The 17802-nt window shown below is 49.8% G+C and overlaps 1 protein-coding gene across 2 annotated transcripts in view; it reads left to right on the top strand.

The window, feature by feature from the left end:
• The window catches only part of Chi (LIM domain-binding protein 2 Chi), a 362970-nt gene that overhangs the window by 27759 nt on the left and 317409 nt on the right, over window positions 1-17802 (top strand). Inside the window, exon 1 of one of the 2 annotated variants that reach the window (XM_071679454.1) lies at window positions 11380-11604. The exons of the other annotated variant lie outside the window; for it this stretch is intronic. Coding sequence (XP_071535555.1) covers window positions 11597-11604 — 8 coding nt within the window. The 5' untranslated portion in view covers window positions 11380-11596. Of the gene's footprint in view, window positions 1-11379; window positions 11605-17802 lie in introns of those variants that run through there. 2 annotated transcript variants of the gene reach the window in all.

Below are 17802 nucleotides of genomic sequence, written 5' to 3'. Positions count from 1 at the left end.
TCACATAGACGACACTTGACAGTTGCCCACAGCTCTGGGTGTCACATGGACGACACTTGACAGGCACCCATTGCGTTGAGTGTCACTTGAAGGCCGTCAAGACAGTCGTTATCCGCGTGGAGTGGGTCTGTGCGCCCCGCCAGGCAGACCACTTCTTCCCGACGTTGTCTGTGTTACGGTCAAGCGTATGGCCAGGTGTCCGTGTCATGGTCAAGCGTGTGGCCAGGTGTCTGTGTCATGGTCAAGCGTGTGGCCAGGTGTCTGTGTCATGGTCAAGCGTGTGGCCAGGTGTCTGTGTCATGGTCAAGCGTGTGGCCAGGTGTCTGTGTCATGGCGCTGTGGTGGTGACAGTGTGGCCAGGTGTCTGTGACATGGTCAAGCGTGTGGCCAAGTGTCTGTGCCATGGTCAAGCGTGTGGCCAAGTGTCTGTGTCATGGCGCTGTGGTGGTGACCAGCTGCCTGGTAGTAAACACTGTGGTTCATGTCTGGTTGGACGTGCGCTGCTCTGGACGTCCGGTGTCCAGGTTTGGTTTCGTTGCGTCCGGAGATGTGAGTGGCTCTTGTTGTGTTTGTTTTGAGTCTTTGTGGTGTGTGTGTGTGTGTGTGTTTGTGTGTGTGTGTGTGTGTGTGTGTGTGTGTGTGTGTGTGTGTGTGTGTTCGCTTGAGACAGTAGAACTCTGAATTTGGTCTGCCTGTAAGGGGCCATTATCCCTTTGAAGAAGATTGAGGGTACGACCCTTGGGCACGATTGCACGACCATTGCCCCGACATTTAAGGGTCACGTCAAAGACCAGGCTGTCCCATGCTTTAGGGTCGTGTACCATGGGCCTCACTTAGGGTCGCACAGTGGTGCTTACTAAGGGTTTGAGACGCTGGCATGACAGGCGGTGAGTTGTGGTGGCTGTAGCCAGTGACCGGGGTGGGTCTGGCAGGGGAGGTCAGACAGGCCGGGGTGGTATGTATGTCCAGGGCGTCAGTGTGGCAAGTGTTGTTCCTTACTGAGAGGGTAAATAAATCAGGCGTCGCTCACGGCTCCTCGTGTGCCACTCCTGGTGGGGGGAGGAGGGAGTCTGACTGGGAGGTGTGGTCGACATGTATGTTTCTGATGTGTTCTGGGGAAGGACACTGAGTGGAAGGTGTGGTCGACATGTTTCCAGTGTGTTTCGTGTCGGGGGGAAGTCGTCTGGACTGATCTCCACAGGTGTAGTTGTCATCTCTTGAGTTTCGGGAGATGTCTGCATGATGCTATACATGACATAATAACGAAGATCATGATCATGATGATGATGATGATGATGATGATGATGATGATGGTGGTGGTTGATAATGTAATTAGTGGCTTTTTTTTTGTCATCTTCCTTGTGTTTGATATGAGGATAGTTCTTGTTCATCTTGAACTATAGTTCGTTTCCTTGGTCTAGTTCATGCTTGAAGACCGAAGAAGGATGGGTGGTGGGGAGGGGTGTCTTTCATTTATTTCCACTCAGTTCTTGTGTTCTAGTGGGTTGTGTTGCCAGCGTCAGTGGGTGGTACTGTATAGGTGGTGGTGAGTGCCACCTGCCGCAGTGGTGATCGGATTGGACGGAACTGGAGTAAACACTGCCGATGATGTACAGCCCCAGTGTTTCCCCCCCACGCCTCCCTCCTTGCCAAGTGTGGTGTGACTCCCCTGCAGTAGTGCCTGGGTCTCCCACGCGCACCGGTCTCCGCCCCTCACCAGCCTCGGTCCACCGCCTCTCCTCATAACCCTCACCCTCGTCTTGACCTGACGGCACGGCCCTTGGCTGTCATAGCTTGGCATCTGACCTAGCGACCTCCTATAGGGTCAAGACACACACGCCCACTTTTTCATTCACTTTTATCTGTGCTAGACCCCAGAAGTGTACAGTTAAATGTAAACGTGTGTTAGGGGAAAATTAAGTGCACGCCCTCAACTGTCCTGGCCAACATGTTGGCCTGTGCCATATCTGTCGGCGACAGAAGATTTTCTGTCACCGACGGGGGGGGGGCAAACGAAAGAAAATATATGCGTATGTAGCGGCCCTGAAAGGTTAGGCCAACGTACGCAAGGGTCGCATTTCCCATGTTTTTTTGTTTTTTAACTGAGTCATCGTGTTGCTGTGTCTCAAAGACCACTGTTGCATCATTCTCTCTCTCTCTCTGTCTCTCTCTCTCTCTCTCTCTCTCTCTCTCTCTCTCTCTCTCTCTCTCTCTCTCTCTCTCTCTCTCTCTCCATTCCCATTCCCTTCCCTTTTTAGTCGTGACACTTCTTTCGTTCCCTACCATGATCGTGATGGTGGTGGTAATGTTAGCGGTGGTGATGGTGGTGGTAGTAGTGGTGGTGATGTTGGTGGCAGTAGTGGTGGCGGTGGTGATGGTGTTGGTGGTGATGGTGGTGGTAGTGGTGGTGATGGTGTTGGTAGTGATGGTGGTGGTAGTGGCGGTGGTGGTAATGGTGATGATGGTAGTAGTGGTGGTGTTGATGGCTGGGGCAGGGTCAGCAGCGGGGGAGCGAAGCGTCGGTCGTACACACCGCCAACATCACATCACACATGATAGGCCATCATGACCCGCAATGGACCAATTATTGTGGATTAAACCACTGCCTCTTGTGTGATTACCCGCCACACTTTGCCCTGCCACCTCCTCTGTCGCCTGGTGAAACGCTGCCCGGGTATATTGACACACACACACACACACACACACACACACACACACACACACACACTGCCGTGATGTGATAATTAGTGTTAATGACCATGAGTCAGCAACACGGGTTCGAATCCTGGGGGTGAGGTAGTCGGCCTATCCCAACCCCAGGTGTTCAGCCTCTCCCAGGGGTCTGGTGGATGAATGGGGTCCTGGCTTAGGCTGGTCTGTGTGTTTGTGTGTAGATGTATACATACATATGAGTAAAGACTTTATATATATATATATATATATATATATATATATATATATATATATATATATATATATATATATATATATATATATAGAAGACTAAGAGACGTGTCAGCCCGAGTGTAAGACTCGTACCTCGCAACATAACCAATGATCAAAGGTACTAACAACACACACAAGACGCAGGAAGCCACCAGGATTGCAGTAACTGTCAAGTTCCACTGCCTGGCCCAGATTTCTATCTGTTCTTCCTACCTCCCATACACGTAGGTTAATACCATGCATTCCCTAAATACACATCCTCTCAATCTGTACGTAACACACACACACACACACACACATACACACACACACACACACACACACACACACACACACACACACACATACACACACACACACACACACGCGCGCGCGCGCGCGCGCGAAACTCATTCGACTCCCACCTTAACGAGATTTTCCTGCGGTGAGCGTCACGGGCTGGCCTAGCCTAATAGCAAGAGTCTCTCGTGTAGAGTGTGGAAGCTCCGGCTCCATCAGTGTAGAACTAACTCTCCCTCCCTCTCTACTGGACAAATGGGTCGTCACCCACACTGGCTTTGTAGGGGCTGGGAATACCGCTCGTGTCAGACCCCCCTCCGGCATGGTTATGTAAACCACAGAAGGCCAGTAAGTAAGTAAGTAAGTAAGTAAGTAAGTAAGTAAGTAAGTAAGTAAGTAACGCATACTTTAAGTAACGGATGTCGAGATATGTTTGTCAAAAGCATGGGATCAACGTAGGGCACCAGCTGCTCGTCTGATCACACATCCTCCCGACTCTTGTGACCACTTGGGTCATTTGATGTTGATGACGATGTGTCGGAAGTCTGCTGATGACCCCCCAGAGCGGGAGCGGTCGCCCGATGACAGATGTTAAAGACGTAGTTCGTCAGTCCGGGAGCACACACACACACACACACGGAGCGTACCCTCCCCTCCACGTGCCACGTCTTCGTAACACAGACTCCTCCTGCGCTGTATCCCTCGCACCGTACAACTCGCAGAAAACTGGAGATTTTATGCATGCGAGACGTTACTACCATATCGTCGCCTCCTCTCATGGTGAGGTTAATGATGAGGGAAGTGTGCAGTTAATATATATATATATATATATATATATATATATATATATATATATATATATATATATATATATATATATATATATATTGTACAAAGGCAAAGGGGATAAGAGTGAGTGCTCAAATTACAGAGGTATAAGTTTGTTGAGTATTCCTGGTAAATTATATGGGAGGATATTGATTGAGAGGGTGAAGGCATGTACAGAGCATCAGATTGGGGAAGAGCAGTGTGGTTTCAGAAGTGGTAGAGGATGTGTGGATCAGGTGTTTGCTTTGAAGAATGTATGTGAGAAATACTTAGAAAAGTAAATGGATTTGTATGTAGCATTTATGGATGTGGAGAAGGCATATGATAGAGTTGATAGAGATGCTCTGTGGAAGGCATTAAGAATATATGGTGTGGGAGGCAAGTTGTTAGGAGCAATGAAAAGTTTTTATCGAGGATGTAAGGCATGTGTACGTGTAGGAAGAGAGGAAAGTGATTGGTTCTCAGTGAATGTAGGTTTGCGGCAGGGGTGTGTGATGTCTCCATGGTTGTTTAATTTGTTTATGGATGGGGTTGTTAGGGAGGTGAATGCAAGAGTTTTGGAAAGAGGGGCAAGTATGAAGTCTGTTGGGGATGAGAGAGCTTGGGAAGTGAGTCAGTTGTTGTTCGCTGATGATACAGCGCTGGTGGCTGATTCATGTGAGAAACTGCAGAAGCTGGTGACTGAGTTTGGTAAAGTGTGTGAAAGAAGAAAGTTAAGAGTAAATGTGAATAAGAGCAAGGTTATTAGGTACAGTAGGGTTGAGGGTCAAGTCAATTGGGAGGTGAGTTTGAATGGAGAAAAACTGGAGGAAGTGAAGTGTTTTAGATATCTGGGAGTGGATCTGGCAGCGGATGGAACCATGGAAGCGGAAGTGGATCATAGGGTGGGGGAGGGGGCGAAAATTCTGGGGGCCTTGAAGAATGTGTGGAAGTCGAGAACATTATCTCGGAAAGCAAAAATGGGTATGTTTGAAGGAATAGTGGTTCCAACAATGTTGTATGGTTGCGAGGCGTGGGCTATGGATAGAGTTGTGCGCAGGAGGATGGATGTGCTGGAAATGAGATGTTTGAGGACAATGTGTGGTGTGAGGTGGTTTGATCGAGTAAGTAACGTAATGGTAAGAGAGAAGTGTGGAAATAAAAAGAGCGTGGTTGAGAGAGCAGAAGAGGGTGTTTTGAAATGGTTTGGGCACATGGAGAGAATGAGTGAGGAAAGATTGACCAAGAGGATATATGTGTCGGAGGTGGAGGGAACGAGGAGAAGAGGGAGACCAAATTGGAGGTGGAAAGATGGAGTGAAAAAGATTTTGTGTGATCGGGGCCTGAACATGCAGGAGGGTGAAAGGAGGGCAAGGAATAGAGTGAATTGGAGCGATGTGGTATACCGGGGTTGACGTGCTGTCAGTGGATTGAATCGGGGCATGTGAAGCGTCTGGGGTAAACCATGGAAAGCTGTGTAGGTATGTATATTTGCGTGTGTGGACGTATGTATATACATGTGTATGGGGGTGGGTTGGGCCATTTCTTTCGTCTGTTTCCTTGCGCTACCTCGCAAACGCGGGAGACAGCGACAAAGCAAAAAAAAAAAAAAAAAAAAAAAAAAAAAATATATATATATATATATATATATATATATATATATATATATATATATATATATATATATATATATATATATTGTTTGTACCAGCTGATGTGGAGGTATTTTTTGATAGCGAGGGTCTGCTTGTATCAGCTGAAGTGTGTGCTCATGCATACAGAAGCTTGTGCTTATAAAAAGTTTAACACACACACATGCACACACACACACACACGTGTGTGTGTGTGTGCATGTGTGTGTGTGTGTGTGTGAAGGTAAAACAACAAGGTAGCGGAAAATACGAAGTGTCAAGGACTTTCGTGTATTACATTATCAGGCCTGGATACAGTTAAAGAGAACCAGAATATGACACACCAGCCGCCGCTGCTGGGCGGGGCAGGGAAACTAAGGGATGAAGACGCAGGTCACCCTGGATGACCTCACCTCTCGTATTACAAGATCAGGTCATCATATATTCTGGGAAATATATAGACACAATGTCCCTCACTTATATTATCTAATATATATCAGATTTTTTTATGTAAAATCTAATATATCTTTGTGAATGTAAACCAGCATATTGAGTCATACTTATATAGGTACAGTGTTTGAGATAAGGGACGATTCAGCAGTATTGTTTCCAGCCATTAATACTTAACACCACCTGAAACATACACTTAAGAGTGTTAGGAATATGTAAAGTATCAGATACGTCGCAAACACCAACACGGGAAGAAGTACACAGAAGCTATAGAGTATTGCACCTCAAGTTGAGGGAGGTTCTTCACTGCAGTTACTGGTCAGGCCTTGTACCCGAGACGGGCTGGTGGCAGTAAGTACGTTGCACGGGCAGAGTTACGACCTGACGCCAGCAGACACATGCTGCTGTGGACGTTGATGACTGGAAAATGTTCGTTACGGCTACAAAAACGCGCGGGAACGTGTGGATCCACGCCTCACGTACACGGTGAACATACCTCGTGATAACATGACTAGAGACATGAATCTATGTACTCACATCTTGGCGGGAGTGTATGTACTCATCACCTACACAAATACGTACAGAGAGCACCAGTAGTGATGCCGTAGGTAAGGACAGCGTGAGAGATGGACGTGGACGTACGGTGTTTAGGGTAGAAGGGGAGGGAGGGAGGGAGGGGAGAGAGGCTGCTGCTGGCCACGGACGCCGAGGGCGTTGACTCTGGAGCAGCCAGCAGCAGCAGCAGCAGGTCCTCATGTCTTCCGTGTGTCCTCCGGGGAGACACCTCTGTTGCGCCAGAGGATCTGTTACTCTCCCACTTGGCTGTTGTGGGTAACGTTTACATGATACATGCTTCCCCAGGAGCCGCTCAACCTACCTCTTCAAAATTCTGTCACTCCTCCGTACCTGTCCCTCTCCACTTTACAGCGGAGGAAGATGTCTATAGTTTTATCTTCCGTCATCATCATCCGACCAGCCATTACCCCCTCCCGTGGCTGTTGACCTGATCTGGCATCACTAGACGTCCCTTCATCCATTGGCTAAAATCTGAGCCAACCGGTATTACCCCCCCTCAAGACACGTCCAGCCTGAGCCTTACACCACCACCCACCCCGCTAGGCACACCGACCGACCTTCCATTCACGTCGATCGCTGAATTATGGTAGCAAGTATGGAAAGCTGACGTGAACCGACTCGAGCATATGGGCGACGCTGAAGGTAAACTACCGGGTGTCTGGATTGGGTAGGACGATGGGCGTGTGCTGGGATAGGCCAGTGCTCTGGCGAGGCTGACTCGTCCGTTTTGAGGAAGGGTTTCCGTGCTCCTATCCTGGTTTTGTGTATCGTCACGCAGGTGTGTGGCAGGAGTCACTGTCTTGTATCGTCTTCCTTGATGATGTAGTGATCCGTGAGGCTGTGCGGCATCTTGACAGGTCTACTGTCAAGTTGCCGCCTCCCCCTTGTTTTCTGGAAGTCCATTCAACCTTCCCCTTTGACCGCGACTGAGCTCACTCTTTCGTAGAACTGAGAGAGGTTCGTTACGTATGACCTCCCTTCCCCACAAACGTAAGGTCCCTCTCTTAAGCTATTTCTCTTCTTTAGATAGTCATCCACTCGCTTTCTTGTTATCTTTTCAAGACCCTTACACACTACACTTGTTAGTGAGGCCGGTCTGTACTTCAACGCCAGTTCCCGGTCTCAGTGCTTATACACAGCTATGAAATGTACTTCTTTTCATTCCCTTGGCACTGTGCCTCTCTCCAGTGACACCCTGAACAGTAATACATGAGGTTAATCTACCATGTCTGCGCACATCTTTAACTCACGTGGTAGAATGTCATCAGAACCATGAGCCATGTATGGGTCAAGTCCTTTTAGTATTCTGTTGATATCTTTTCTCCATATTTCAGTGATTATCAAAAGCTCCTCGCCATTCCATCGTACTGGTCTTGCGGCTGTAGTGTTTACCTACCACTGTGAGAACCCATTTGAACTTGTTATTCAGTTCCCCACATATCCGTACTTGATCCTCTACAATTATTCCCTCTGACTCCCTTAGCCTGATTGACTGCTCCTGAACTGACAGCAGACTGACGATGAATTTCTAGAAAATTTCGAATTTCCTCCAGCCTTGTGTCCACAATATTCTCGTCAAAGTTTTTGTTTGTTTCTCTTGTCATATCCTCCTGTACTCATTCCTTGCTCTCATATACTTCCTGGCTGGCTGGAGTGCTTGTCAATATCTTCGCCACGGCATCTCTCGAAGATCCTTCTTTTTTTTTTGACATCTTTTTATTAAAGCATTCGTTCCTCTTTCTTACCATATCCTTCTTTCATTTGAAGCTTAAGGTGTCCATGTCTCTACTCCACCATCGTAGATTTCAGAGAACCTCTCACCACAAAGCCCAGGTTCTTAACCGTTGACCTCCATCTCCTAACCTACGTTACCTCAAATGATTGAGGTTGGTGTAGTGTCCACGAATATATCTCCTCCTCAGGTTCTTGAATCAGGTTACTGCCGTGGATAAGCCGGTGTTTCTGACTGACCCGACCCCTAGATGGGAGGCAGGCACGCACGCATGACGGGGGCTTTGTGACGTGTGTGTGTGTGGCGCCTGTTAGTGCCAATGTAGGGCAGGTGGCTCACTTATTGGTGCCGCTGCAGGACAGATAGCTCATCCGTTGGTGCCGTTGTAAGGCAGGTGGTTCACCTGTTGGTTGGTGCTGGTGTAAGGCAGGTGGCTCACCTGTACGTGGTGCTGGTGTAAGGCAGGTGGTTCACCTGTTGGTTGGTGCTGGTGTAAGGCAGGTGGTTCACCTGTTGGTTGGTGCTGGTGTAAGGCAGGTGGCTCACCTGTTGGTTGGTGCTGGTGTAAGGCAGGTGGTTCACCTGTTGGTTGGTGCTGGTGTAAGGCAGGTGGTTCACCTGTTGGTTGGTGCTGGTGTAAGGCAGGTGGCTCACCTGTTGGTTGGTGCTGGTGTAAGGCAGGTGGTTCACCTGTTGGTTGGTGCTGGTGTAAGGCAGGTGGTTCACCTGTTAGTTGGTGCTGGTTTAAGGCAGGTGGTTCACCTATTGGTTGGTGCTGGTGTAAGGCAGGTGGTTCACCTGTACGTGGTGCTGGTGTAAGGCAGGTGGTTCACCTGTACGTGGTGCTGGTGTAAGGCAGGTGGTTCACCTGTACGTGGTGCTGCACACCTGTGGTAACACTACTGGTGTCACCTGCCATTCATCTCAGAAGAACAAGTCACGTGATGACATTGTAGGACATTTACAGTACCAGTTATCTGTACCTGAAGAAGGGTAGTATGGTAGTTATTGGTAATCCTCTCATATTGAGGGAGAATAGTCAACTGGACTGGGTAAGGTGCTTGTTTTAGTGATGTGGTTTTGACCATGTACTGGATGAAGACACATGTGTTTGTGTTGATTGTGGCGTTCGAGGCGGATTGTGGCAGGTGTGTATGGTGGTGCGTGCAGTAACGTAATGTTAATACCAGTAAACACCGCCAGGGGAAGACATATGAATACCGTACCGTAACGTGCGAGAGCATTATCCTCTCTGGTCAGGAGTGACCAGGTGTGTGGGAGGCGCGGTAGCAGTAGGTCATTGACCTGGATCCGGCAGACCTGGGTGGGTGGGTCCTGGACTGTGACCTGGTCACCAGCTCCACCCTCCACCGACGTCGTTCCGTCCTCCCCCGACTCCACGCCCCTCTGGTATGCACAGTGAGCTGGGGGTTGGTGGTGGATAACATCTTGTGATCATTTCCGAAAGACTTTTCTCTCGTCTCGAGGCGGTAAGATTTACTGCCCCCTCTCCCCCGTGCCATGGGCTTCGCTCATGTGTCATTAAGTCATCACAGTGTGGAGAGGTGTGGCTACACCTGCTGGATACATGGGCAGTGATGTTTAAGGATGTCAACCCGGCTGGCGAGGTTGCGGCCAGTCACAAGGCACCATCCTAGGAATGGTCTCTCAAGACCCCGGGGTGATGAATGATCTTGTGACCAGGTCCTGGGATTCTACAGGGGTGATGCTGAGGTCTATACTCCCAAGATCTCTACGCCGGATGTGGCAGCAACCTTTGAGTAAGAGGCTTCGTGATGGAGGAGCTGTTTATATAGGTGTCGCGGATATAAGTGTGTGTGTGTGTGTGTGTGTGTGTGTGTGTGTGTGTGTGTGTGTGTGAGGAAAGAGGTGGTACTGAGCAACAGATGGGTCGCACCCGCCCCCCTCCTGCTCCTCACGTGCACCAGATCCTGACTCATGACTGAGATCCACCTGCGTACCCGCGAGGATGCGTAGTGTATTCCTCCCTCCCAGCAAGTCTCTTATGGGAAGTATTAGGTCAGTATTTCCTTCACTAGAGGGAGTTTACGGAATGTTGATTGAAGGTGTTGTAGATGGTTGGAGGGGAGGAAAGCGAAGGTTGCACTTGACCTTGTTCTCAGATGGGCAAGAGACCATAGGGAACTCCCGAGCTGGCTAGGAGGTCACCTGAGAGGCTGGGAGTCACCCGGGAGGTTGCAAGGTCATCCGGGAGGCTGAGAGGTCTTTCGGGAGTCTGGGACGTCATCAGGGAGGCTGGGAAGTCACCCGGAAGGCTGGGAGGTCACCCAAGAGGGTGGAACGTCACCCTGGAGGCTGGGGGTCAACCGGGAGGCTGGGACGTCACCCTAGAGGCTGGGAAGTCATCCAGAAAGGCTGGGACGTCACCCGGGAGACTTGAACATTACCCGTGAGGCTAGGAGGTCATGCGGGAGGCTGGGAGGTCACCTGAGAGGTTGGTAGGTCTTTCGGGAGGTTGGGAGGTCACCTGGGAGGTCACCCGGGAGGCTGGGAGGTCGCTTGTGTGACTGAGAGGTCAGTGATGTTGCTTAAAGTTGAAGATGGACGAGAAGCCAGCTCCCCTTAGGTCCTCTGAGAGGTCGCCTTGGGTATTCACAGGTCACATAGGTGTCAGAGGTCACCAGGAGAGATGCAGTCAGTCAGATGCGTTGGTGACCCGAGTGTAGGCGTGAGGGTCAGCCTCACCAGGTGTGGGTGGGTAGATGGGGTTAAGGTGAGATGGAATTTGTCTAGGGTGGATGGGCGGGGTGTGAGGGTGGGAGATGGTGGCGCTAAGGCTGGGGAGCGAGAGCCTGGCAGCGGGCGGGTCGGGGCAAGAGTGGGCGGGGTGGGTGGGCAGGCCAAGGTCAGGCCGCGGTATATGAGGCGGGCACGGCAGCCAGCGACACCAGTCATCTCCCGCACCTGGACACGGACCTGTCACCCGCCACTCACACTCACGTCTGCTCCCACTCACCCTCCCACCCGCAACCCCACCCCACACTCACACACTCCCCGGCCACAGTATTGCCGTTGTAGTGAGAACAAACCTCGGAGATTGTGAAGACCGGGCAGGTTTGTGGCAGGAGGTGCAGTGTGTTGACGGAAGTGGCGGCAACAGGTAGCTGGTGTGGCCCTCCCTCGCCCCGCCGCCATGAACAGGTACGAGTCACATCTGTTCAAATATTGTGCCAGCGACTTAATGACTCGCCTGACCCAGGGCGCCCGGGCCTGGCCCCCCCTTGCCTGTGGGAACGAACCGTCCCAACCCTTGGCTTGGCCAACTGGCTCCCGTGAACTCTGTGCTCGTTCAGCCTAGTTAATGGTCGTTTTGTGGGTGATCAGGAACCTGAGGTCTGTGACGGTGGCGAGTGTAGATGTGTCGCGGTGTGCAGGGTGACCTGCTGAAGGCGTGGTGAGATAAGGTGGCTGGTTTCCGCTGATAGTGCAGGATCTGTGGCCGGGCGTGCCTGGTGGTGGGACGGGCTGCTGCACAGCCCCTCACACACACACACACACACACACACACACTGCCTCTGCTTCAACCCTCCTTGCCTTCCCACCACCTCACGCACTAGCCATTCCTCAGGCAACTAAACCCGTCCCATGAACTAAGAACTAATAGTACGAGTGAAATGACACGCAATAAATTGTATATGTGTCAAGATTGTGGTTATATACATACATACATACATATATATGTGTGTGTATATATATATATATATATATATATATATATATATATATATATATATATATATATATGAAGTGTGTGTGTGTTTGTGTGTGCGTGCGTGCGTCTGGCATTGCTTGGTTGAGGCGGGTCAGTGCCTCCGTGCAGGTCGACGTCACGCCTCCCGTACCTCGCTGGTGTCGCAACGTCTTCCTTCATATTTTCCCACGCTTCCCCAGCACGCCTCCCGACCGCCAGACTCCCGCACCACGCCCCCTCCTGCACTCTCATACCCACGCTAACCGTGAGCCTCGCACCAGCAGCCGCGTGTGAGGACTTTGCACGGTGGTAACCTGGCGGAGGAAGGAGGAACCCAGGAGCGTTTGGACACCTCCTCTCCTGCCGGGGGCCGACCTTATCAGGTGTGGCGGATAACAACACCAGATGTTTATCAGACTGTGGAGTGTACTCTTGGTGACTGTACGGTGCTGCCTCACACCGCTACACCTGTGGTGGGCGTCGAGGCTGCGTGTGTCGTAGCCTGGGTCGCCCCGTGATACTGTGTGTGTGTGTGTGGGAGAGACCCGTTCATCCCGTCATACGGTACTGCAGCGTGGGTGAGGCAGTGTGTGATGGAGGGAAATATAGTCAACATAACATATTAACGTGTTGTCACCTAAACATTAAACTTATGAACTGGTGACTGAAGACGAATATGAGTTTTCCTGTCTTGTACTTTAATGGTGTCGTTCTTGTGTGCTGTTCATGCTCGAGTGAGTCAATTAGCAGAAATGGTTTCCTATATTGTAACCTTGTCACACGGAGCTCTAGGGTTGGTAGGTCCTCTACAGGTATACACGTCAGGAGTGTCGTGTGTGATAAGCACATTTACGTCTAAGTAGTTCTGGGAATTCTAAGGTTAACTCGTTGATCGTGGCGATACGGCCCTTGGGTTTATGGCGTTGCCTTACCCTTAAGAATCAAGGGAAAGTCGGGCCAACGTACCCACGAGTCGTACCGTCGTGCTTATGGTTTTCAAACGCCGGACAGAGGCCACCGCAGGTAGTGTCAAGCTGGGGCTAGTAGCGGAGGACAGGAGAGAAATGTTGTATGGCTTCAGAGGAAGTTGGAGGCGGTAGCCGACGATCGTGGCGGTGCGTGATGGACAGAGGAGACACAGTCATGATCATAATGAAGACAATGTAACTTCTAGAAGCGTAGCCAGTGTCCTGTAGCGCCAGGCGGGGCACGGGGCTGCAGGTGTGGCTGTGAGGGGAAGAGCAGGTGTGTGTTGTACATCGGGAGGGATGGAGGGAGGGAGGGATGTCACTGTGTTGAGGGGTCGGGTAGTGTACCGCCATGCCCTCCACACCTCATGTGTACAGCTCTGTAGAGCACAGTAATTTGTCTTACGATAAAGTGGACGGTTGAACTCCATTTGCTGAATGCTGTATTGTCTGACTTCGTTACATGCCCTACGACATGATATACAAGTTGAAAGAAATCACTCAAAATCGTAAGTCAAATATTTCAAAAAACAAAAAGCTGACGTAGAGACAGATGTAGAGATTTATCGTTAGAGTGTTTAATAATCATTATCTTCCTTACGAGTTGTATAACTTGAAGAACAATAAGTGAAAACTGATAATAGCTTTAAGCCTTAAATACGTAATGAGAGCAAAGGGTAATGAAAAAATGATACTTGAAAGCTTTTAAAACAGCCCGAAATGAATAATAAATACAGCCCTGTTCAAGACCGTTTTAGCGTATTAATGATTATGGCGTAAAGTGGACGAGAGGCGTAGGAGGCAGGTGTGTGTGTGTGTGTGTGTGTGTGTGTGTGTGTGTGTGTGTGTGTGTGTGTGTGTAGGTAGTACGCTACCGGATGAACGGACCTCACCATGTGCTGCTGGGCGTCAGTCCTCACCGTCAGCTCTGGAGTCTGAACTCGTTGGGGTAGGCCGAGAAGTTTCTTAACTTGAAGGACTGACTTGGGCCGTCCAGTACGAGCAGCGTAGCTTCTGACGAAGGTGACGGAGCGAGCACCATAGTCAGCGGGGCACGGCGCCTTGATAATGTTGACCCGGGCCTCGCCGTGTTCCCCTGGGCTGCTCAGAGGTGGTAGGCACGTGGCCCGGGCCACATTGTTCTCCCGGTCTGCTCAGAGGTGGTAGGCACGTGGCCCGGGCCACAGTGAACGCCTGTGCTGCTCAGAGGTGGTAGGCACGTGGCCCGGGCCACATTGTTCTCCCGGGCTGCTCAGAGGTGGTAGGCACGTGGCCCGGGCCACATTGTTCTCCCGGGCTGCTCAGAGGTGGTAGGTACTTGGCCCGGGCCACAGTGAACGCCTGAGCTGCTATACAGTCACCCTGGTTAAATGCATGGCCATCGTGCTTCAGGCCTTTCCGTGGTATGATTTTTACAGCACCGTAAAATGTGGTGCATCTTGCCCGTGGTGCAAGCGCTTCCCCGGGTGAGGGCGACAAACCGCAGGCGGGCCAGTGAGATAAGTCCCTTACTGCCGTCGTCAGCAGGTGGACCGCTGTGGTACTGCTCTCGTCTCCTCTGATACCAGAGCACACGAGGATGAGTGCCGGGTGTCTCCCCTTGAGGGCGAGACGACGTAACCCATTGAGTAAGACGACGTAGCCTCTTGAGGACGGCGACGTAGCCCGTTGATTTTAAAACGACAACAGATTCAGAGTACGAGAACTCAACCCGTGACTACGATGACTGAACGCTCGTGAGTACGATGACTGAACGCCCGTGAGTACGATGACACCCTTCAAGATACTCGAGATCTGTCCTCACACTTAAGCCCGGGGAGGACTACGTGGTAATGATGTTGCAGACTCCGGTCATTTTCCTCTGCCGTGGCGCCACGCACAGTTGACGCAACACGGCTCATTTCGTCCTTGTCGCCAGAGGAACCCAGGCCGTACACATCTTTCACTGCGTAGCACACCTACACTTCTCTAGCGTACTTCTCGTTATGCGTGTGATTCTCTAAACATATGTAGGTGTGGCCTATCCTCGTGGTATACATAGTTCATGTAGATTTATCCAGCCATGTCCTACATACGTATGGTCGTCTGCGTCTCTTTCTGCGTGTACATATCCTCGTGGGTCGCTATGCAGTCGTTCATACTTCGTTGTATTTCTGCACGCCGAGATGTGTGTGCAAAGTGTCAGTATAAAGAATGAAGTCATGTTTAGCTCAGTGAGTGTTATTAGTCTCGACTGCTCAGGTTGCAAAGGTGGAAGAAATTGGGAAAGATGACTGAAGGAGGAAAGGTTCCACAGCCTCACTGTTCACGGAAATCGTCATACCGGCCAGTCATCGTGAGGCTGATCTCAAAGAATCTATGGGAAGCAGCAGCCAGGCGCGTGGCACGGGTACAAAGCCTTTTGTGGTAGGAACAGACTCACACACACACACACACACACACACACACACACACACAGACAACTCAGGAGATCAGTGGCTGAAATGATATCATTAGAACGGGGAAAAGGCGACATCATCGTCACTATGGCAGACAGAGAGGAATGGCTGGGGAGAAGTGGTTGTACGGGAGGTAAGGTAAAAGGCTTTTGATCCCACTGGCTAGGAGGGAGTTGGAGGAACAGCCACCATAGATAAGAGAGTTGTTTGCCCTCCTGAGGCAAATGGAACCCATTTAGATATGGATAGTGTCATACTAGAGCAATAGTCATAGCATCTATACAACAGTTCCAGTCTTTGAGAATTAGGTTTGGTAGTGGTTATTGTGTGTGGTTTCCAAGGTAGGCTACGTCCGACGTGTTTATGATACTGCAGGACTGAAGTGTAGTGGTTTGATATTTAACACCGGGAAAAACTGATATTTAGAAAAAGGTGAAGGAAAGAACTTGGTTTATACACCATTGAATATGACCCAGATATTGCTTCTCCATCTCGAGGTGCTGCGCAGGTCCGAGTTGAGAGAGGAGACATGTCCAGCACGAGAGAGAGAGAGAGAGAGAGAGAGAGAGAGAGAGAGAGAGAGAGAGAGAGAGAGAGAGAGAGAGAGAGAGAGCAAATATTAGAGTAAGATTGGGAGGGAAAGTGAGTCAAGGCACATAGAGTGAAATTGTTGACGTAAGAGTAATTAGGGTTAAAGGTTGAAAAAATCAAGGTAGTTAATGGAGAGTAGAAAGAAAATAGGCAACAGGACTTAACCCTAAGGGACGTCGCCGTTGATCGGATGGAGGGAAATCGTTTCATGAAGGATATCGTCAATGGATTGATCGTAGAGGAAACTGACCATTAGAAAAGAGAGAGAATCAGAAAAGCCAAAGAAAATGTAGAAAGCAAAGACTTATGCCAAAATGTATCAGTTACATAGGAAATGTTGAAGGTCATGAATCAAGACGTAACTTTAAAAGTCTTGAGAGATTAAGACGGAAGGTTGGTTATACAGGAGAGAGGATCGACCTAGCAAACTGAAAGACATATTGGTGATCTGTAAGAAATGCTTGGATTCTACATGTCTAAGAAAGTGAGAGTGAAGGAAAGTTTGAAAACCCTTGGAGACAGCAGAAGTAAGAACGTTGGAGCGATTGTTGCTGAGGTGGAACAGTCTTCTGTCTTAGAGATGGACTGACTCATGGCATGTCTCTAAAAAGGGAAAGTGTCTGTTTTAAGAGGTGTGTCAACCGGACCTTAGTAGTTTCCCCTGTTGTAGCTGGGAGAGGAAAGCACAGGAGAGAGATTTATGTTCAGTGGGAGGAGAGAGAGAGTGTGGTGTAGGATTTGATACAGATTGGTCCAGAGTAGAGAGTTTTGGGGAAGATAAATACCAAAGAGAACAGCTTGATCTGTGAACTGAGGGTGAAGGAAAGGTTGAGGTAACAGAAATTTTTGAGATACGTTTGGTTAAGAACCGGAAAGATTTATCAGTGTGAAAAGTGTAATGAGCACACTTGTTTTAATGGAATTTGTGATTGACTCAATGAATACTTGTAGTGCTTTGCAAGTATTCCCGGTAGATGCGGGGGCCAGAGCGAGATTCAAAATGGAAGAGTCACCTGGCCTGATGCACTGTGCTCTTGATTGCGACAGGCGTAGGAGGAAGAGCCAAGGATTTAGCAGAAGGGACGGAGGACTTCACTCCAGCCGAGATAACTTTCGCTCTACGGACACCACCGCTGGAGGCAGCCCGACCTGGAAAGCAGTTCTGTTCCCAAGAAAATCAGATTCACAAGGATGACCACTGAATTCGCACGATGGACCAGAGTTGGGGGGAATAAGGGGTGGTCGTACCCCGTTTGAAGTGATATTATTTAATATTATTTATTTATTATTATTATTATTATTATTATTATTGTTGTTGTTCTTGTTGTTGTTGTTGTTACACACACACACCAGGTAGGAAGAGTGCTGGAAAGATCATGCAGAATCATCCTGGGCCCATCTTACACCACGTATCGAGAGGCCCTCCTCGTCTTGCTGAACCTGTCCACCTCCGACCATCAGCGGTGGGCACATCACACCGGCAGCTTGGCCATAAACTGCTGAACCCCCCCCCCCCCCCCCCAGTCACCGAGACCTCCTCCACCTCGACGTCCCACCACCCACCCACCCACTGACCGCCGTTCGTCACCACAGTCAACGTGAACCAACCAGAGTTCTTACAAGCACATGATAAGAACACTCCATCGTGAAC

Source organism: Panulirus ornatus, chromosome 2, assembly GCF_036320965.1.
Source record: "Panulirus ornatus isolate Po-2019 chromosome 2, ASM3632096v1, whole genome shotgun sequence".
Classification (NCBI taxonomy): domain Eukaryota; kingdom Metazoa; phylum Arthropoda; class Malacostraca; order Decapoda; family Palinuridae; genus Panulirus; species Panulirus ornatus.
The sequence above is the reverse complement of the archived record's forward strand: the minus strand, read 5'-3'. Positions and strand labels throughout refer to the sequence as shown.